General features: G+C 40.9%; 1 protein-coding gene across 6 annotated transcripts in view; it reads right to left on the bottom strand.

Annotated features, from left to right (window-relative positions):
* Positions 1 to 21,544, bottom strand: part of PTGER3 (prostaglandin E receptor 3) — a 220,083-nt gene extending 198,539 nt beyond the window's left edge. For 5 of the 6 annotated variants that reach the window (XR_003722202.2, XM_077954110.1, XM_015142564.3 and 2 more), the window contains exon 1: positions 19,132 to 21,544. Coding sequence is in view for 5 of the 6 variants with exons in the window: in XM_077954110.1 (XP_077810236.1) it covers positions 19,132 to 20,028 (897 nt within the window). In the remaining variant the exon portion in view is untranslated. Of the gene's footprint in view, positions 1 to 10,481; positions 12,002 to 12,991; positions 13,109 to 19,131 lie in introns of those variants that run through there. The other variant, XM_077954134.1, reaches the window with a different exon arrangement.
* Between the last annotated feature and the right edge of the window lie 1,879 nt (positions 21,545 to 23,423).

Here is a 23,423-nt window from a genome sequence, read left to right as displayed (position 1 = left end):
CCCCTGCTCATCGACATAGTTATTTTCATTGAATCCTATGTGCTTCAGGGCTGACCCCATCCCTAGCTACAGGAATGTGCCAGGGTTAGGGATGATCATGTGACCCCATACTAGCTAATGAGATCCAACAGTTTCCTCATTTTTAAAAGAAAGTAATAGAAAAACACAGTTTCTCTCTCCTGCTAGAAGTTAACCAGGAAGCACGTACTGGCATCTCTACTACCACTTGCAGAGAACAAGCCATAGGATGAGGCCAGTATTGTACTGCGAAAGAGAGATGGGGCAAACCTTGGTCCTAGAGGACGATGCTGAGCTCTGGGATTAACCAACTCTGAAGGCTGCCCTAACTTTGGATTTGTTATGTTTTTTTTTTTTTTTTTCCCCAAACCACTATATTACATCATCTTCAATAATGACTGAGGGCAACATGAATATAGTGAGACTCCTGAGCATCTTTTGCAGTATTATGTTTTTTCCTTTGTTTTTTATTTTTTACTATGTTTCCCTATTGTTGCTGAAATTCCTCATGTTTAATTGTTATCCCCAGGGCACCTTTCCAAATATCTGTTTCATTTTTTCCATCTTCAAACACCAGGCATTAGAGCAACTGTTTTCTTGTGCTTCTTCCCATTGCTTCCAATTAACTTCTCTCTTCCATTATAAAAACAATGTTGTCTCTCTTATAATTGTCTACCCTAAAGGTATGTTTAAATCTTCCCTAGAATTTTTATTACTAACAACAAAGTGGAAACAATAAAAGAATAAAGAAAAACGTGTACTATTATCTTAAATACTAACAAATTTTACTGTATTAATAGTACCCATGATTCATTAGATTCAAGTTGGATTAATGGCTTTAGAATGAAAAAGATTTGAGTTTGATTCACTCAACACTATTTATCATCTGTGGCCTTAAAGCTAGTTGCGTACTCAGCTAGTGAAAAAGTAAAATAAAATAAAATAAAATAAAAAACAGGAATTAATGTCACTTACATTTCAAGATTTATGTGAAGATTAAAAAGCATCTAATATATGTAAAACTTTTAAAGCTAGGATTCATACCTTGATCTTCTTATTCCTAATCTAGTGTCCTTTTCACTTAATTACACTTCCCTTCTTCATTCATTCCACAATCATTTATTGAGTGATTGCTTTGGGACAGGAAGATTTATTGACAAGGCAAGATCTCTGCTTTTAAGCAGTTTATAATTTAAACTGAATCAGACAAATAGATATTAACAAGAGGGAGGCCATAAAGCTTAGTGGCTAATTACATAGGCAATAAAATCAGGCAGATCTGGATTTGACCCCAGGAAAGTTACTTAACATCTCAAAACCAGTTTCCTATTCTGAAAACGAAGATGACAGGATCTCCTCAAGTTGTCATCAATAGAACAAAATGAAATTATATCTGTGAAATACAATGCGCATGAATTATAAAATAAGCATTTGTCTGTTGAGGCCAATCATCCTCATTGTCATAATTATAACTGCGCATAATTAAGTGTAAAGGTATGCACAGGCACTATGGAGTAAAGAGGAAGGGCATTTAAATCAGTTTCTATGACCGGGTGTGGTGGCTCACACCTGTAATCCCAGTACTTTGGGAGGCCTGGGTGGGAAGATCACTTGAGGTCAGGAGTTCTAGACCAGCCTGGCCAACATGGTGAAACCCCATCTGTACTAAACATACAAAAATTAGCTGGGTGTGGTGGCACACGCCTGTAATCCCAGCTGCTCTGGAGGCTGAAGCAGGAGAATCACCTGAACCTGGGAGATGGAGGTTGCACTGAGCCGAGATCACGCCACTGCACTCCAGCCTGGGTGACAGAGTGAGACTCCATCTCAAATAAATAATAATAATAATAATAAAATAAATAAATAAGTAAATAAGTTTCTAGGTTCAGAGGAACTCCTGTCTCCCAAAACAGCAGATACTTTGTAGGTATTTGAGACAAAGTCCATATTTCTGAGTGTGAAATTGAGTGAATCATTATAAGAGTTACAAACTGATTTTTATCACTGAAGGTAAGGATGCTGGGGTAGGGATGGAAAAAATGGTACGGTGGTGAATGCGGCCGAATCCAAGATCTTGAGGACTAAGGAATCTGAAGCCTTTTAATATGGGTGAGAGGCTACTACAGTAACATGCCTGAATTCCATGTTAGAGAGTCACCGTGGTCACACTGAGGTTCTCTAAGGCTCTTTCTCTTTTCCATAATTACAAGGAAAAAAAGATGAAAGCAGGTTTGCAAGAATCCCAATCGCACTGGATCATACTGGAGGCTTTAGAGCTGTCAAAACAAAGTTTCTAATTTTGACTGTGGTCAAACACTTTCCCACCAAGCAAGAAGAACTCAATATACAGTTTTATTTGTTTTATAAATAGTTTAGTGAAAAGAATAATATATGTGACTTGTACTAGCTGAAAAATGTTTGCCTAGTAAAACTTTATCACTGAATGTGAATGCTGTAAGCCTAAAAGACACACAGAAGTAAATAAAATTGATGCCACACCTTTACAAAAAACACCTCCTAAATTGCAGGTATCATGGTGAATGGAATCATTTAACAAGTTACTGTCAGACAAGTGAAAGCTCCTGTCACCTTCTACAGGGATTTTCAGAATATGTTCCCTAGATACTCAAGCTTCTGCAAAGGTCAATCAGTTGATGAATCAATAGATATTCTACAGGAAATCATCACCATAATTATATGACCCAGATCATTTCTGTGATTTTTTTTTATTATTCTCAATCCATCTGTTCTCTTTTGTACAATATTTTCAATGAAATGACTTGAAAATATTTTTATAAACTAATAAGAAAGAGAAAAACAATGTGACACAGCATTATAGCATAAAAAAGCCTAAGATCTACCTATTACTAGGAATATGATTAGGGAAAGTTATCAAATCTTTTCTGTCTTATCATTTGCAACTGAAACATGGGAATGAAAAGTAACAAACTCAAAAATTGTTGTGAAGGTTAAATTAGATAATATATGGAAAGGGTAATTGTCAAATATGTACCTGCACATAATAGGCATTCAGTAAATAGAAGTCCTTTTATTTTTTGTGGCTCTCTTCACTTTGCGCTCCACCAGTCTCACTGCTACCCCAATTTCCCAACAGATACGTGGCAAGAAAACACACACACACACATGCACACACACATGTGCACACACGTGCACATGTGAACACGGCTTCAAAAATATGTTACTGTTATAAAGTTTCTAAGAATAAATTAGATAGATGGTAAAAATGAACCTCCACCTTTTATTATTAATATCCCAGTTTTGGATAACCGTTTCTTTGTATTCTGGGTGGGAGAGAAATCCCAGCACATATGTCAAAAACCAAGTGCTGGAGGTGCCTGACTCTTCATCCTTTGTTATAACATGGGGGTAAATAACCCAAGCTAGAGCAGTCAGGCTGGCAATAGAAGTTTGAATTTTACAAGCATAACACAAAGAAGAAGGGGGTTTTTAGACATTGGATTCATCACAGTGGCATGCAGCAAACATTTTTCCAGCAGGACTTTGGCTGTGCGGCCTGAAGTTCATCATCAAGAACATCCTGGGTCCTGCCTGTTTTCCAAACCTGACCTGCCAGCTTTCTCTGGACTCTGTGAGCTCCCGAAATCCTTCTACATAGGCCCTTTGCACTTGGAGTCACAGCTGGTTGTCTGCAACCCAGAACCACGTCTAAGGAAGAGGGTAGAATTCTGAAGTCAGAAGACATTCCATGCTTCCTGATATTGATCTGTAGCAAAATTTAATCAGAAATAGATGCTAGAGAAAAGAATTTCAAAATGTTCCCTAATGTCTTTTATAGAGCAAAAGCTAGTATTAAGAAATTTACTTTTGGATCCAGGCAAATCCCTAGTCTATTCTTGGAGAAAATTACTACCATTAAATAAATTCAAAAGTCTGCCGCCCAGCATGTTGGCCGTTAGCACAGCTACTGATTTATAAAGAAAAAGCTGGCTGCCAGATTAACATAAAACCCAGACCACAGCTCATCCTTTATGGAAAAATCAAGAAAGAACTTCTTTTTTCTTCTCTAGTCATCTCCCTATGGTGTTAATGGAGTATTTGTGAGATTTTCATCTTATAATGACACCTCTCATATACTCTTACTTCTGGACAATTCTCTGAGCCTGAATCTTTCCTCATAGCTTAGAAAACTCATACTAGTCTTTGAAAATGGAACTTTGTCATCTATGACTGTTTCTCGTATTTATAAAACAAAACAATAGAAAAAAATCAATGATGTCTAAACAGTGCTTCAAGATGACGTATTCAGTAAAATATTGTATTATTATTAAAGCAAAATTAAAATCTCACATGTAGACCGCAAATATAAACTTCTTAACTTGAAGCTTTGAAAAAAAGAACACAAGGCCTAGCCAAGGAGCTGCAAAGCTATGGCTTAGGCTGGTTCCTTAGGAGCAGAACCTTGAAGTGGGGATTGTGATACACAGCAAGAAGCTGAAGTTAGCGGCTCAGAAAGAGACAGTCCTGGCTTCAATCTTCTATAAGCCCGCCTCCACTCTTCATGCTCCTGCAGTTTACGTGAATCAAGCAACTCCCCCTACCTGTTTATTTTTATGTATTTTTTTATTTGCGTAAGCTAGTTTGCACTAGTTTTCAGTCATTTGCAGCCAAACAATCCTGATTTTAAAAGTAGGGAGTATTAACTTGAGAACTGCTCTCCGTGTAGGAGAAAAAGAGGCCAACAATAACCAGAGCCCATTTAAAAAGAACAACGACAACAGAAAGTTTCTTCTGAGACCTAGCCTGGAAATCAGCATGCTACAGGTCTTCTGGGGATCACGATTCTTATGACATTCTATTATTTTATAAGCAAACTTTGCTAACTTCTGTGTCTCTATGTGACTGTTCTGATTCACATCTCAGAAAAATGGAAATAACATCTATTAGATCAAATTTACCTCCAAATTCTGTCCCTTCCTAGTTTTGTAAGCTTAGAGCAGTCACTTCCTTCTTGGGGAGCCAAATGGAAAGCCATATGTAGATAGCTGGCCACCTCAAAACCAAAGGCTCGGAGAGGAAGAGAGAGGTTCCATGCCTTGTCAGAGTCATAGGACAGGGATTAGAGAAATTTCAAAATGTCTGGTAAACTCTGTCTCCAAAACGCTATGTGAATATGTGCACTTCTCCACTCCAATCCCAGTTGTCACGGCCTCTTACCTGGATGACTTCAACAGCCTTTTACCTGGTTTCCCTGCTCCCACTCATACCTTTCTGCAATCCAGCTCCACACAGCTGCCAGAAGGATGCTTCTGGTTTTATTCTGGCACACTGCTTCCTTTCCTTCATGGTATTTATCACAATCACCGGACTTCTAGTTTATTTATTGCCTCTCTCCTTCCACTAGAATGCTAATTCCCTAAGAGCATGAAACTAGCCTAATTTACTGCTATATTTCCGGCACCTAGAACTGTGGCTGACACATTGTATGGGCTCAATAAACAAATATTGATTGCATGCATGGATAAATGAATACTGAATGGTTCTCAGCTTTGTTTCTTTATTGAAAATTAAAGATGGAAAATGCTGCTGCTTTTTTTTTTTTTTTTTTTTGAGTCAATTTCAAGTTTCTCCAGGCAATCATTTTAAAGACAACACATTCCTTGAGGACAAGGGTCACGTCATTGTGGCACTACCTCACACGCAATCAGTATTCAGTAAGTGTCTCCTAAATAAATTATAAATCCTGGCTCCTCCCTCTGCCACGGTCAAGGTAATTTTTTGTTATTTTTCTGCCTATAAGCTTAGTAGATCTCCTCATTACCTAATAATATAATGCTGCATTAGTAATACCTCTCTGTGTAACTAGCATTAGGTATAGTATTTTTATATTTAAAAATTTTTAAAAACTTTAAAAATGAAAGATGTCTTTAAGTAAATTTAGTATTGTTCTGATGTGTCTGTATCCGGATTCATCTGGCCAACATTTTGATAGGATTTGTTTTTTTTTTTTTTTTTTTTTTTTTTTTTGAGACGGAGTCTCGCTCTGTCGCCCAGGCTGGAGTGCAGTGGCCGGATCTCAGCTCACTGCAAGCTCCGCCTCCCGAGTTCCCGCCATTCTCCTGCCTCAGCCTCCCGAGTAGCTGGGACTACAGGCGCCCGCCCGCCACCTCGCCCGGCTAGTTTTTTGTGTTTTTTAGTAGAGACGGGGTTTCACCGTGTTAGCCAGGATGGTCTCGATCTCCTGACCTCGTGATCCACCCGTCTCGGCCTCCCAAAGTGCTGGGATTACAGGCTTGAGCCACCGCGCCCGGCCGATAGGATTTCTTTGTAATTTGGTGGCGGTAATATTAGTTTTATCTTATTTTATTTTGAGTGAGAAGAATGTTATTTTAAAACTCATTTATGTGAGTCACCATATTAATAACTACAAAACAATGATTTATACTAGCAGGGAAGACATTGTAGAAACCCAGAATTATTTTTTAGGAATATGGTCATAATTCTGAAGTGGAATATGGGAATCTTTTCTTAAAAATTCCCAACATGTGTATGCTTTCTTGTTCCTAAGTCCAACTGTTAAGTTTTTTAAACCTAATATTTTAATCTAACATTTTTATCGCTAAATTTTCTTTTAAAGTGTTCCTTTTGTCATTTATTGATTTTCCTGGATTTGACATAACAGGTATTTTATAAGATGACATATATGCTATTTTCTGTTCACATAAATTGAAGTAGCTAAGTCCCTTTATGTCTGCCATATTTACTAACGTACCTGGCACAAAATGCACCAGAATCTAGAGCAGTCCTTTTATATAAATGAACATGAGTTTACATTGCTAATATAATTGTTGATCCACTTAAAACTTGTGCAATAAAGTATGTATGCAGTTACTGAGTTGTCAGCAAAAAATTTAACCTCTTTGTGATAAAACATAATAATAAAATAAAAATGAATTTAGTATTGTTCTAACTAATCCAAGAGCTAGTATTAGCACCGAAGGGTGGAAGCAAAAGGGAGGACAGATTCTGACTCACTCAATATAAGGGAAATGAATTTTTCTAATAGAAAGAACAGTTCAAGTTGAATTGGGGTATTCTAAGGCATCATGGCATGGAGGAAACATGGACAAATGAATTCTAAATGGTTCTCAGCTTTATTTCTTTATTGAAAATTTATTGGCCTTTCAGTCCCAGCCTGTCCACTTAATAGCTCTGCTACCTTGACCAAATCACTCAATTCCTCTCAGTTTTAGTTTTTGTCATTATCAATAACTTTGGCGACAAAAATGCCTATCTCATAGGGTTATTGCAAGAAATTTTTTTTTTTTTTTTTTTTTTTTTTTTTGAGACGGAGTCTCGCTGTGTCTCCCAGGCTGGAGTGCAGTGGCGTGATCTCGGCTCACTGCAAGCTCCGCCTCCCGGGTTCACGCCATTCTCCTGCCTCAGCCTCCCAAGTAGCTGAGACTACAGGCGCCCGCCACCACGCCCGGCTAGTTTTTTGTATTTTTAGTAGAGATGGGGTTTCACCATGTTAGCCAGGATAGTCTCGATCTCCTGACCTCGTGATCCACCCGCCTCGGCCTCCCAAAGTGCTGGGATTACAGGCTTGAGCCACCGCGCCCGGCCGCAAGAAATTTTTTAAAAACTATGTGTGAGAAAGAGCCTGGCACAATCTTGGCTCTAAGAAAATTCCTAGAGCTCTTGAAAAGTAAAAAATTTCCTATTATTAAGGGTGTTCAACAAAGCATAAACAAAGCTGAAACAATTTCACTAAGAATGTTCCAGAAAGATATCAAATATTAGATGAGTTGTTTACCTAAATGGGCTTTGTGAATTCAGGTTTTATAATTCACACTCTCTTATTTTACAAATATAGAACAGTATAGAAAATCAATACAACTTGCCCAAAATGAAATACGAATTCTCATTCCTAATCTTAAGCAACCTACTTAGGTGTTTCTCCCTTTCCCTTCGGTCTCTATTTGACTGTATCTATAGTTCTTGACATTCTCAAAGGTACTTCTACAAAAACTGATCTGCTTACCATTCCCAGCACATCCTGTTCAGTGTTTTCTGTGGTGCATTTGCACAGACTCACTGCTGCTTCCCCTCTCTCACAGATTCTAGGCCAAGCTACTTCCCACTCCTCTTTTAAAGCAACATTTAAGGAAGAAAGTTTTTCTTTATATTAATGTCTCTACATCTCCGTCTGTCCTCAGTACTCGAGGGCTCTGATGCTCTACCCATCTAATCCAGTAGGCAACCTTAAGTGGTCTCCTTAAAACATAAAGCAGACCAAATCATTCGCCTATAGCTTTCAGTTGTTTTTCATTGTACTTGTGGTAGAAATCTAAACTCCCAAACAAAAATGTCAAGGTTTTGAATTATCTGGCCCTGCCTCTCTCCCTAACCGGCCTTGCAGGCAATCTCTTTTCTACCCACTCTAATCCATCCATCTGGCCTTCTTTCAGTTCCTCCAATGCTTCCAGTATATTCCTACACTGACGCCTTCACATACTGCTCTTTCTTCCTTGAAGTCTTATCTTGTAAGACTCATCATCAGTGACCTTTTTCCCAGAGATGCCCTCCCTAACCCCAATGCACCAATAGATCTTTGACACTCTCCCAAAACATCTTTCTCTTGCCTCCATAAAGTGCTCATTTTTGATGTATAAAAAGGTATGCCAGCATCCATCTGCACTTCTCTGGTCAAGTGGGCAGAGCAAATGACATTGGAGCAGAAGTTTCAGAAGAATTACTTATTTTGGTAAATTTAGAATCATTAGCTTCACATAGTGGAAATTGTGTGGTATGACAAAGGAAAACCCACACAACACCCTGTGGTGTAGACTCTGCCGGTCACTTGGGAAGAGGTAGACAGTGCTTCAGGGGCCCAGGACCTTCTGTGAAAGAGGAGACTAAGAAACTGAACCTCTTCTCTCAAGATTTGAAGCTAAGAAACTTGGAGCAGAGTGGATTTGGCCACATCAACTACAGGGAAAAGACATAAAAGCCTTCAAAGCAAACTTATTGAATGGGAAAAACTGGGTGTTGTGGTGCACACCTAATAGTACAACTACTCAGAGGCTGAGGCTGGAGGATCACTTGAGTCAAGTAGTTCAAGGCTGCATTGAGCTATGATCACATCGCTGTACTACAGCCTGGGCAACAGAGCAAGACCCTATCTCAAAATAAAATAAATTAATTAAAAATAAAAAATAAAAGAAAGGGAAAGACACATTTGTCAGGAGATAATCTGAGTACCAGCCAGAGCCTAATGACCCAAGAGGTAAGGCTGATTCTAGAGCAGCATGTGGCCTGAGGTCAGCAGCCCTTTGAGTCCATGTACTCGCTCTAGCAGTGTTTGTGCTCTGGAGAACTGCAGCTGAGCATTACGGCTGGAGTCATAGGTGTGAATTAATGTGCTCCCTAATTATGGAGTCCAAGCACAGACCCAGTACATTTGGGGCCAAGCATGTTCCATTAGGGCCATCATGCTGCAGTGGACCAGCACTGTCCTGCCCACATGAGGCCAATCTCATGTGTGGTAGTAAGGGCAACCACAGTAAGACCCATCAGACTAGTTAAATTTGCTTATTGGAATGACTGATTATCTACTGCCTGTCTACCTTAATAGACTGGAAGCTACGTGAAGGAAGACAGCATTCCATTTGGTTTACCCTCGAGGCTACCACCTAGAGCTGCACAGATTGCCTACTGCTCAACTCCAAAGATTGTCATTATCTTACAATATAACGTGAATAGCACTCTCTTGAGCAACGTAACTATTTAACCTGTATAGCTAAATGAATCAGTGCTGGCCACCACCACATTGCCAGAGTGATGAGAGTGGCAGGCACATAACAAGCTCTCAATAAATATTTATAGACTCATTGGATAAAAGAATGTGTGATCTATTTTGTCCATTTGCATACATTTCTCTGCTTCTTCCTAATAAGTCTTTAGGTATTTCCCCCCAAATATCTGAAATAGTATGTCCAATAGGGACCATTTAATCTACTTAGAGCTACAGGAAGTGAGAACTGAAAGGAAGATTAGAGTCGTTAATCGTTTTATCTTACCGATTAGAAAAGGGAAGTCCGGCAAGATAAAGTGACTTAGATCACATGGCAAGGCCATGACCAGATCCGGGTCTCTTGCCATCTAGTGCCTTGTTCTCTCTGTGGCACTCACTTGCTTCTTTAATAACTTTCTTCTGTTCTTCTTATGAAGCAGAGAGGAGTCCTCACAAGTCAGGGGTCACTTAATCACTGATGCTACTCTGTGGCTGAGGAGCTGGCTGCTGAGGCATTCTTCTATTTGGGGAAATACGCAAGTGTGTGATCTGCCAGAAGCTCTGACCCAAATAAGGTTGTTGGTAGCAGGACATTTCCAGTGAAATTTCATACATCAAACAGTAATCAGTGCTCCACTTCACTGTCTTGTGAATTTCTTAGAATGAATCTAATCTTTTACAATCATTCTTTCATCTTTTTCAACATTAATCACATACTTCTTTTTTCCAAATTTTTATGAATCACAACAGCAGCATATTCTCAATCATAGAAAATGACATTTATAATGTATTCAGAAAGAGAGACAAAAAGATATACAAATCAAATTTACTTTCAGGATATAACAAAACTTAGTGGAAAGTATATGTTTTAAATTACACTTAATATTTGGGGACCAATTATTGCTTGAAATAAATAGGCTTCCAGTTCAAACATGGCCTTTTGTTTTTGTATTACCAAGAGTTTTTACACAGTAAAGGTATTTGGTGGAGAATTTATCTTTTATTTATAATGCACAACTTTCGCCTAAATTAGTAGGTGTTTTCTTTTTTCTAATATAAAGTGGGAATACTCAAGCCTCTTTCATTTCTGCTACAATTTTTCATTTTAGATTGATGATCCTTCAAATATCTATCATAAAATCAGTTCACTAAAATAATATTTGGATTTTAAGTAAGCACCCACATGAGTCACTGAAATGTCCTCCTTAAAAATGTCGTCCCAGAGAATATCTTGGAAGGCCGCTGGATAGGAAAATAACATATTGTGCTATTTGCAGGCTGCAAATAATATTAATGTGTTGTCAGGACCTGGTCAAACTGTGTGAAGCAGTTTACAACTCTATGATTCACACACTTTGGTCTGATTTAAGACTTGCGTAAATTCAATTCTGGGCTGTCAGTCAGCAGCAGAGGATCTGTTCAGCCCCAACATTTCTAACTGCCTGTGAAAAGATGAAGACAACTGAGGGAGAGACTCTCTCAAGAAATTTGCAGAATGACTTAATCCTAGACAACAGTTAGATGCACAATTAGTTCAACTCAAGATTCCGTAGAACAGGTCTGTGCACATATAGGATAACAGGAAGAAGACCCTGACTGGAAAGAGCTCACACGGGAGGCTGTGGGTGCTAGCAAGACCCACATTTAACTCCAACACAGAGGAGTGACTGTTCAGGTGGGGAGGGGAACTGCTCACTGCAGATGAGTCCTCCCTTTCTCAGGGCCACAGAGCAGAAAAGAGCATTCCAGACCTGTGACAGAGGTCTTCAGGACACAAGGTACTAACTCCTCCCTCCGGTGTAAGGGAAAGGGGAAATGGGATCAGTGTGTTTTGGAGTGAGAGAGCTAACTAGAAGCTGTAAAAGGGAATAGATTACAGGGCTGAGAGAATGCAGAGGAGAGATGGTGGCAGGGGAAGGGAAGGAGGGATGAATTACAATACCTCATAAAAATTTAGGCACCCTGTAATCCCAGCACTTTGGGAGGCTGAGGTGGGCAGATCACGAGGTCAGGAGATCAAGACCATCCTGGCTGACACGGTGAAACCCTGTCTCTACTAAAAATACAAAAAAAGTAGCCAGGCATGGTGGCGGGCGCCTGTAGTCCCAGTTACTCAGGAGGCTGAGGCAGGAGAATGGAATGAACCCGGGAGGCAGAGCTTGCAGTGAGCCGAGAACTGCATTCCAGCCTGGGGAACAGAGTGAGACTCTGTCTCAAAAACAAACAAACAAAAAAAGTTAGGCACCCTTGGTTTACCATTTTTCTTTCTTTCTGTTTTTGAAAGTTGCATTCTCTACCACATGTTTTTCCCAGTGAACTCTAACTAATCAAGCTGTGAAACACTACTTGCCTCTTTTCTCCAGTTTGCTAGGAGAAAGGTCTATCTCAACACAACAGTCAATATTACTATCCAGCAAAACATCACAGTGGTATTCCTCATATGGAAGGAATATTCCCAGCTTGCTAAAAGGACTCAGTAATAAAGTATTTTCATAGTAGTGTATACTACCCCATTATTTTCACATATGTTAATCTTGTTGGTTTTCATTCTAATGCTGTGAAATGAGCTGGGTAGGCATTTTTATTTCAAGAGAAAGAAAGAAAGAGAGAGCGAAAGAGAGAAAGAAAGAAAGAAAGAAAGAAAGAAAGAAAGAAAGAAAGAAAGAAAGAAAGAAAGAAAGAAAGAAAGAAAGAAAAGAAAGAAAGAAAGAGAGAGAGAGAGAGAGAGAGAAAGGAAGGAAGGAAGGAAGGAAGGAAAAGAGAGAGGGAGGGGAGGGAAGGCGAGGGGAGGAGAGGGGGAGAAAGGGAGGGAGGGAGGGAGGAAGGAAGGCAGGAAGGCAGGAAGGCAGGAAGGAAGGAAGGAAGGAAGGAAGGAAGGAAAAAAGAAAGAAAGAGAGAGAGAGAGAGAAAGAGAGAGAGAAAGAGGAAGGGAGGGGAGGGTTCATGAAAGTATCAAGTGAATTGTCTAAGGCCAAAAACTAATTGCTTATCTACATGGGGCCAGACCCTGTCTTCTGATTTGGTTGCTGAAGTATTCAGTCAAGGCCCGTGCAGTGCCTGTAATGCCACAGCACTTTGGGAGGCAGAGGCGGGCGGATCATAGGAGGACAGGAGTTTGAGACCAAACTGCCCAACATGGTGAAATCCTGTCTCTAGTAAAAAAATACAAAAATTAGCTGGGCAAGTGGTGGCACACACCTGTAATCCCGGCTACTCAGGAGGCTGAGGCACAAGAATCACTTGAACCCAGGAGACAGAAGTTGCAGTGAGCCTGAGATCGTGCCAATGCACTCCAGCCTGGGCAACAGCAAGACTCTGTCTCAAAAGAAAAATAAATGTATTCAGTCAATAAGCACATATTGGGCAGACCTTATGTGGCAAGTAATTATGATAGTTTCTAGGGAAAAAATAATGTGCAAGACAGACACTATACTTGACCTTGGCAGAACTAAAAGAACAGAAAGATAATAAACCAATGTCTCCAATGAAGTGTGACTCAGACTGTGACAGGGAAATGCGGGGTATCATGAGATCAAAATGTCAGGGCACCCAACCATGGCCTAGAGAGGATGAAGGAAGGTTTCGCTAGAAAATGGCTTCTAACTTGAGATCTTAGCCAATCCAAGAGAGGTGGGTGCTTGGCAGATATTGCTGAATGGTTGAGGGGTAAAGTGGCAATGAAAAATGGAGAAAGAAGTGTTCTGTGTAAAGAGAGCATGGTGCAGGAATTCACAGAGAAATTCCACGTTGTATGTATCTCAGTCATATGCCGTCCAACTGTCATTTCTGTATAAGAATCAATTACAGATGTTCCTCAACTTACAACAGGGTTACATCTGGGTAAACTCATTGTCAGTTGAAAATGTTGTAAGTTAAATATATTGTAAGGTCAAAGATGCATTTAATATGTTTAATACACCTAACCTACTGAACATCATAGCTTAGCCTTGCCTACCTTAAACATGCTCAGAACACTTACATTAGCCTACAAGTGGGCAAAATCATCTGGCAACACAGTCCACTGTAGAGTATTGGTTGCTTACCTTGTGTTTGCCTGGCTGACTGGGACCTGTGCATTCATCACCAAAAAGTATCATACTGCATATCACTAGCCCGATAAAAGATCGACATTCCAAATTCCAAGTATAGTTTCTACTGAATGTGCATTCCTTTCACACCATCATGAGGTTGAAAAATCGTAGGTCAGAGACTGTACTATGTTTACAGTAAAATGTTGCCATAAACTTAGGGGACAAGATATAAGAGGAACCCCCCTCCAAAATTAGGCTCCTTCATTGGTTACCATCTTTATGAAAGTTGGAATTTTCTAGGGAAAAGGAAGACTTGAGAGATTGTCTATGGCTTCTCAAGAAGCACAGCTGGCAGGAGTTGAAATACAAACTTCCATCCTATCTTTTTGTAAAGCAATTGGAAAAAATGAGAGAGTAAGGATTTGACATGTTACAGTTGTAGATCTTAGCATTGAGAGGCATGAATGAGATAAATGTGGAACACTGGCAGGTTGCAAAAGTGTTACACAGATGTAAAGAGTTTTAGGGGGGACTTCCCTGCATTTCTTTACTGCAATGCAAGGGCAGAACTAAAAACTGAAACTTAGCACCCAGTATCCCTCACCTACCACCCCTCTGCACCCTCAGATGAATCATAGTCTGTTACAGATGCCTGTAACATATTCCTGAGCGTTAGTCCCAGAAAACTAAACCTGTGGAAACTTTTATATTTTAGTTGCTGACCTTCACAGCTTGTTCAGAAGAGAAGGGTCAGTGACTCACAATTATATTACAACTTCAGACCATGTGAATTTCTTCAAAGGTGATGGCTTAAGAAGTGTTTAATTCTTGGCTCTTTCTAATAAACTCAAAAGAGTGAAGTCCTCATCTTGTCATTCAGGGACTAACCACCTAAATTTGTTTTCTTGAACATTTTTAAAAACGTAATTCCCATTGATCTAGTGTGCACCCTTTGTTCTCATTGGGCTGGGTTTGCGGACACAGTTGGTCTCAGTCATGAAGTCATGAAGTCAGGTTATGCCAATTCACCTCTTCCTGGAAATCTCCTCTGGCAAATTCAGACTGACTTTTTTTCTGAGAGCCAAAGGCATTAATTACATCTTGTCTTGGATTAGGGTTCTTTAAATATTTCACTCATAAATGTGTAAATTCTGCTTTTCTGAACAGATTATAATATAATCAGTTTTACAATCATAGAATATTTTGTTGACCTTCACACCTTTTTCTTTTCTTTTTTTTTTTTTTTGAGACGGAGTCTTACTCTGTCGCCCAGGCTGGAGTGCAGTGGCCGGATCTCAGCTCCGCCTCCCGGGTTTACGCCATTCTCCTGCCTCAGCCTCCCGAGTAGCTGGGACTACAGGCGCCCACCACCTCGCCCGGCTAGTTTTTTGTATTTTTTAGTAGAGACGGGGTTTCACTGTGTTAGCCAGGATGGTCTCGATCTCCTGACCTCGTGATCCTCCCGTCTCGGCCTCCCAAAGTGCTGGGATTACAGGCTTGAGCCACCGCGCCCGGCCAACACACCTTTTTCAAAAGAGAAAAACTGTAGAATATTTTTCCTATAATGTGGATTCATAGGTTTAATCACTTTCTCTGAAACAACATCCTGAATATGGCAGAAAGTTAGTGGCAGAAGAGATTAGCAATTGAATAATACTTTTATATGCTACAAAACAACATTTCTGAAAATAATTCACCATACATATCTACCACATGTGGCATATTAAAGGCAAATTTCACTTGTCAAAATATATCAGTGATTCTTAACTAAAACAAAAAAAATCTTCTTGAACTGAAAATCTCTGTTTGTATTTGTGGATACTGAGCAGGGAATTCACCGGTTCAAGATTAAAGGCAAAAGTTTCTAAGGCTGCTTTTATCCAGTTCCAAGATTGATGATGAGAAACTGTTGCTCATACCTCACTTTTCACAATGTTCATAGCTGGCTTTATATTTACTGTTTTTGAGATAGCTTACAGTATTAGCCACATTCTACCTGTTTGGGAGTGCCAAGTTATAAAAGTACAAAATGTACTCACAGCTTCCTTTGAACAAAATCCTAAGGTTATTCCCATTTCTGGAAATTTAGCTATCATGTCAAACAACTGAGCTATGGTGAGCATCATTCATAAAATATAAAACAATAATGATAAAAGTCAAATAGATTGCATTGCTGAATCAACTGGCTGATTGCAACAGAATGACAATGTGATGTCTTCAATAACCAGTAACTAAAAACTGTAGATCATCTATCATGGTGACATTGTTTTCCACTGTACTCTCTTAATTTCACATTTTATATTGTATTTTGCAAAGTTTCTGAGAAAAAGAAAAAGGAAACAAAGCTTTTATTTAAGGATACATAAGCCTCTATTTAAGTATTTATGTAGTGGGAACTTGTAGCAGTTGGGACATTTTCTTATTATGGTATTTCTGTCCTACCAAGTTTTCCTGCAGTAACAACTGAATATTTGTTATAGTCATGATCCAGGATATACTCAGCGTCCTTTCAAGTACGAAGTTTGGACAATTAGAACAGTATCCTATACCCAACTTAACATATGCTAACAGGAAATCTATACTATACCCATAGTTAGAAAAAACAGTGTTAATCTCATTTAAACACTAATATGCTGAAAATTCAATCCACTAAATTCTAGTGTTTTCGTTCTTACAATTCTCTATTAAGAAAGCAGCTTTGTCAGTTTCTTTTCTTTGAAATAATTCCAACTTTGTACAGTAAATCTTTTTGAAGATATTTGGAGATTTTTTTTTTTTTTTTTTTTTTTTGAGATGGAGTCTTGCTCTGTCACCCGTGCTGGAATGCAGTGGCTCGATCTCGGCTCACGGCAACCTCTGTCTCCCCAGCTTAAGTAATTCTCCTGCCTCAGCCTCCTGAGTAACTGGGATTACAGGCGCATGCCACCATGCCCTGCTAATTTTTGCGTTTTTAGTAGAGGCGGGGTTTGGCCATGTTGGCCAGGATGGTCTTGAACTGCTGACCTCAAATGATCCAGCCACCTCGGCCTCCCAAAGTGCTGGGATTACAGGCATGAGCCACCGCACCCAGCTGATGGAACCATTTTCTTTTAAAAGTTCCAATTTCTCCTAGGTTGGGCACAGTGGCTCATGCCTGTAATCCCAGCACTTTGGGTGGCTGAGGCGGGTGGATCACCTCAGGTCAGGAGTTCGAGACCAGCCTGGCCAACATGGTGAAACCCCATCTCTACTAAAAATACAAAAATTAGCCGGGTATGGTGGTGGGCACCTGTAATCCCAGTGACTCCAGAGGCTAAGGCAGGAGAATCATTTGCACCTGGGAGGTGGAGGCTGCAGAGAGCTGAGATGTCACCACTGCACTCCAGTCTGGGTGACAGAGCGAGACTCTGTGTCCAAAAATAGAAAAAAAAAAAATCTCCTTTTTGATATCACATGTTGAATTTATTTTGTTTAATGTTTGTATAATTGAATTAATAAAGTGTGCAGTAAAATGCTATAAATCAATTAGTATTATCCGAATGAAAATAAATTAAAATTAAGTAAGACTAGTTTCAAATACAGTCTTTCTTGAAAGAGTGAGTTTGGCCATCCTAAATTACAGTTTTCAAGATTGACCTACTTTCTTTCTGAGGCCACCATACTCATGGTACTAGAATTAAAGTGTCTACATCAAAACCACACTACGTGGTTTCTCTTTGACTTAAAAACAAAATACACAAACAGTAAATTATAAGTCTGATTAACTGTGTGGGTATTTTGTTCAATTGATTTAACTGCATTTTTTCCCCTAGGATATAAATCATGTGATACAGCAAACTCAACGATGTGGGGCTCAAATGACACTTGTGAAAAATTCAGATACCCTTTTTTCTTTAAAGTTATATTAATTACCACACTTTAGTAAAGTGTTTACTATTTAGAACTCTTTCTTCCTTCCTAGTTGGCCTCCTGTACACCCCATTCCTGAGTCATAAAAGTAAATACTGTATATCTAAAACTGGTGCTGGTTTTGATAAGCCGTAGTGATGACACCAGCCTGAGTTCCAACTCCTGGAATAAAGAACTGTGACCATACAGCGACTTGTAGGCAGTTAGGTCTCAACATAACTCTCCTTGTCCCCTCATGTCACTGATTTGGAGCCAAGGTTTGTGCTCCAATCTACCAAACCAGGTGAAAGAAATTACATTTCTATTTTCAAATGCAAGGGATTTAAAAGTATATATGGCACACAAAAAAGTCAACGTACTTAATGCCTAATGCCACTGAACTGTACACACAATAATGGTTAAAATACTGAATTGTATGTAATATATTTTACCACAACTAGGAAAAAAAAAACTGTATTCACATGTTTCAAAGGTTTTTCACAATTGTGTAATACATATAGTTGGTTATACCTTTGTGACAGTGAGCAAATGGCTCTTTCTGCAACATCTATTAGCCCAGACTCCCCAGGGCCTAAGTAAGCATCCATTCTTCAAGAATAAGTAAACAGCACGTACACATGGACATTTCTAGCTAAAAGTAACACAGACAAAAAACCTCAAAAATATCATGTAAGGTCAAGTGTTGGACAAAGAGCCTTTGCAAACATCCCTTGCTCCTTTGCATTGCTCTGGTGTGAGGAGCTAGGACATGGGAAACCTCTACCTCCTCTCTCAGGATTAGCAAACCCTGCTTGATTGCTACAAGGGTAAGTAAATGCTGGCCTGCTGGGTTTCCGGATCCCACTGACTATCGTTCAGGCACTCCTAGAGAGCCAAGCACCATGCCGAAGGGCTGAGGAGGAAACTCGCATCTTTCGTTCTCCTACATCATCAAAAATAAACCTTGAAGGCTGCTCATACGTCGCAGGAGGGCTGTGACTGTCTGGGGTTGCAGACTGAAAATCTCATTAACGTGAGAGAGGTATTTGAAATAAAGAAAACCCTCACAGTATCAGGCTGCAGTTATCATAGCCATTCTGCTCTTGATGCACCCAGGACAAACCTCTATCTCTGCATATGTGTCATTTCAGTGACATATCCTATCTCCTCCCCGATTAGAATGTGAACAGCCCTGTGATCTCTATGTGCTCATAACCAGCGCGTAATGCGAATCCTGGCTCTTCGAAGGCGCTCAGCTAAGTGAGGAGCTCAACTCTGAAGCTGTAACCAAGACGGCGCGGATAGGAGGAGAGGACACCCCAGCGTTCTGCGGTTGCAAACACACCCCTGCAGGTGCTGCCACTTAGCACTTAGAAAAGCCTTACGTTCCCGCTTACTCGCACACACATCCTGACTTTCCCCAACCCTGGAACTACCTACCAGTAGCGGAGACCAGCAGACTGACAGCACGCACATGATCCCCATGAGCTGAATGGCCGTCTCGGTCGTGATGCGGCCCCACTGGGCACTGGACTGAGATGCCGTGGCCTTGGCCCGGCAGCGGGACACCAGGGCCTTAATGGTGGCCAGGTTGCAGGCAAAGGTGACTGTCAGCGCCAAGAGCCCCAGGAAGGCAAAGGCAGAGGCGAAGAAAAGGTTGCCCCAGTTATGCGAAGAGCTAGTCCCGTTGCCCCCTCGCCCGGTGCTGATGAAGCACCACGTCCCGGGCCACTGGACGGTGTACTGGCCCACGCCCAGCACCGGCAGCAGGGCGAAGGCGAGCACGGCCAGCCACACGCCGAGTAGCACAGCGCGGGTGGCACGCGTCTTCATGTGGCTCGCGTACCAGTGCGGCGCCCTGATGGCCAGCGCCCGCTCGACGGCCATGGCGCTGGCGATGAACAGCGAGGAGAGCCCGAAAACAGTCATGGTCAGTCCGAAGAAGGTGCAGAGCCGCCCCGACGGGTCGAGCTGCTCCCAACGCTGCTTGGACAGGTACACGACGATGACCACCGGGGTGGTGAGAAGCTGCCCGACCAGGTCGGTGAGCGCCAGCCAGCCGATGCACAGCAGGAACGACTTCTTGCGCTTGCTCTCCCGGCGCCGGTAGCTGCGCGACACTAGCAGCATGGCCAGTGCGTTGCCCACGAAACCGGTGAGCAGCATGGTGATCGGGAAGGCTACGGACACCGATCCGCAATCCTCGCCGGATCCTGGAGGGCGCGTGAGGTTGCCCCGCGCCTCGGCGGAACGCTCGGGCGCCCACATGCCTGTGTATGAGTGATTGAGGCGGGTGCAGAAGGGGGCACCCCCTCCGTAGCCCCGGGTCTCCTTCATGTTGGCTTCGAGGTGAGGAGGGGATAGCGTCCAGAGAGCCGCAGCGGGAGGGGGCAGACGCGGCGCGGGCTGCGGCGGAGGTCGGCGGCTACCGCGGCTGTGGCTGGGCTGCCCTCCATGGTGCGGGGCGCAGCCGCCGCCCTATGCCGCTACTGGGACCGCGGCCGCGGCGGCGCCAGGGCTCACTGGCCCCGGAGGCAGCCGCGCCTTCCTCTCCGGGAAACCTCTGGCTCCGAGGCGCGCCGAGGTGCCGAGTCCCCTCTATAAGGCCAAGGGGGCGGGGCGCCCGTGGGTGTGGACAGAACCGAGGTGGGAGGAGGGTGCAAAGCAACTGAGCGCCTCTCTTGGCTGTTGCCTATCCTGATCGCCTGAGTTGGGAAACCCCAGACCGGCTCCTCTGAAACGCCTTTGGGCCGAACCCAGGGCCCACTGGGCGCCTCCTCCAGTTCTCCGCCAGAGTGTCAGTAGGCTGCAAGCAGCTAATAAGTCGCACCGGGCTTGCGGACCCCAGTCAAGCTGCCGAGGCGCACCTGAGCGCTCGCTCGCCTGCTTCTTCAACCACAAACGCTCCTGCAGGGACGGGATCCTTGTCCTGAAGTCCTTTAGTAACTCCGGTAAAGTGAAAATCGGCTGTCTTTAAGCAATCCCCACAAGCCTTTGCACAGCTGATCGTTAACTTTTTTCCTTTCTGCTTTGAGACTCTAGAGTGATTATAAAAAGGCCAAGGTGTCCTGTCCCCTGGGGTGCCGCTGAAAACTATAAAATTACTAGACAGTGCCTGCAGACTTAAGGGAGTAGACACAGGAAAACAAATACATCGGATGGTTGAATTCCAAGACCAATAAATCCCAACTACTACCCCTCGCCTAATCCTGCCCGCTCCCCTCCCCACCACCCAACAAATAAGTCAGCTATGGCAAAAGTGGCTACAGGAAGGTGGCATCAATTTGCGTATCTGAGGTAGTGAAATCAGCTGCTACCAGCCTATGGGAGTGAGAGGGGAGCAGAGGAGAAAGGTATTCCTCACAAAGCCTCCAACCATCCTCCTTATCTTCATACAATAAGAACTAGAAAAGGTAAAATTTAGATGTTAGGAAGGCCTTAATCTATATGGAAACTTTGCCTTTGAAATAATAAACATTGAATGAAAATAGGCATACTTGCTTGCCTCGTAACATCTTTCAGTAAGCCAATATTTTGTGTATTTCTCACAAACATTTCTCATTTTATCACAGAAATCCTCCAAGGTACTATTGCTATTACTATTCCCCTTAAAGGTGGGGTAACTGAGGCCCCATGAAGTTAAAGAATGTTCCTGAAGTCTCTCAGCAATTCTCAAGTCCCATCTTATTTGAAGCATGTACTCCTGACAGGGGTCCCATAACTGCTCTCAGCAGATGAATATTAACAGTGAGGTCATTTCCCCCTAATCTTGGGAAAGTCTTGTGTTTTTTGTTTTGTTTTTTGCCTTTTCACACTGGCTAAGAAATGAAAAGATTTTTAAAAATAATTGCAAAGTTCATTTTTCCTCATATGTAAGAAATTAGACTTAATCGTATAGCACTATAAAGACCATTATTCTGATGGACACAGATCGACTTTCAGAACAAGCCCAATCAGTTTTGCCTTTCCTAGCTTAGCTGATGTTCTGTATGGGTGTTCTTAACTTTTAAATTGCTGTTAAGAGGTAAGAATGGGATATGTCCCTCTGCATGCTTTCTCGATGGTCTTGATTCTGTATGAGAGTTTGAAAACATATCACTATAACATTATATGTTTTTTAAAGAAGGCAAAGCAAGAATGCAATTTAAATTCCATTCTAATAACATGCATTAATCACAACATGAATTTCATTTTGTGTTTTGCTGTTATTTAAAAATGTTTTGCACTTTTGCATTTTATTGACTAAAATGTCACATTTACAATGGGAACAACAGCTAGGAAGGGTGAAATGATTTAATTCTAAAATCTTCTCCAAACTTTTGTCTTATTATTCTGAATTAATCTCAAACCTGTATTTGGGATAGTATTTTTCTAGCCTAGTATTTGAAAATAAAATAATATTTGAGGTTATTCTTAGACAAAGCTTTATCCAAAGCACTTGGATGAAAGTGGCTATCAAATTTATACCTTCTGCAGTTAGTAAAATTCTAGTGTAATTCAATGTTTAAAATTTAAGACCATTTCACCATTCGCACAGCAAACGAAGCAAAGCTTATCTTGTTCCAGTTACATCAAAAACTATTCTTATTTTCATTTACAAATATTTGCCTTCTTTGAAACTTTTACTTCTCCCTCTGAAGTGCTTGCTGTAGCCAATTGGACTTGATAAGCATGGTAAGTACCAGGGTATGTATTAGTAAAGAATTGTTAGTCTCTTACTAACCTTTACAGCAATCAACAAAATGTGTTGCATTTCAGATAATTTGGGTAACATTTCTCTTCTTTCAGCATTTCGCTTCATCCTATATTGTCTGCCTTTAGCTATTCACTTGTAAACAAGTTACTGTGAGGGTTTGTGGAGTAACAGTGTGAAGCTGGCAGTTGGATTCTGGTTGGTACTTTCTGGACAGTTACTACAGCTATAGTGTGAATTGTGTTGGTCTGAAACAACACTGCCCCCTGGTGACCAAAAGGCTAATAACATGCTTTATGCTGTTTTAAAGAGAATTTCCAAAGGGTCAATGGATGCTTTGCTTAGGGGATCTCTGATTTCTTTCCTAGAGATCTACTTATCAGTACATAATTGTGGTCACTTTGTTTTCCTTTGAGGTTACAAATTGGCAATTTTGTTTAACAGTCAATAAACCGGTAGAGGATTAAACCGAAAGACCAGATATTCATTTTTTAAAATTTAAAGTATATATTCACCTATTATGTTTTCAATGAAATTCTACCCTGGATATGTTTTAAATTCACAAATTACTTAATTGTACCCCTTTTGTACCTTACAGTTTAAAATGTGTAATTTTTACCTGGTGATGAATAGCTATGTTCAATGGCAATGACAGATATGTCAATATTTAGCTAGTGATGATGAATTTATTTTGCTATTTACTTCTATTAAACATATATTTAAAAATCTTATATATGGACACAAAATAAGATTAATAACTGGTCACATGATCAACCCTTGATTGCCTCACTATGGATGGAGACTATCTGAAAGTCTTTCTTCATGGAGCCAACCAGTAATTTTAGTTTATATTTTAGTCATTCATTCATTCAATAACTATTCATTGAGCACCCAATCTATGTCAGACACTGTTTCAGTCATTAGGGATAACAAAGCAATACATAACAGTCCCTACATCTATGGGGTTTATATTTTAGTGCAAAATTACTGAATTTAAGTGCCAAATAACAGAAGAAAGAACACTGATCCCATGGCTTTT

Source organism: Macaca mulatta, chromosome 1 (genome assembly GCF_049350105.2).
Source record: "Macaca mulatta isolate MMU2019108-1 chromosome 1, T2T-MMU8v2.0, whole genome shotgun sequence".
NCBI classification, from domain to species: domain Eukaryota; kingdom Metazoa; phylum Chordata; class Mammalia; order Primates; family Cercopithecidae; genus Macaca; species Macaca mulatta.
This window is presented reverse-complemented; position numbering and strand designations above follow the sequence as displayed.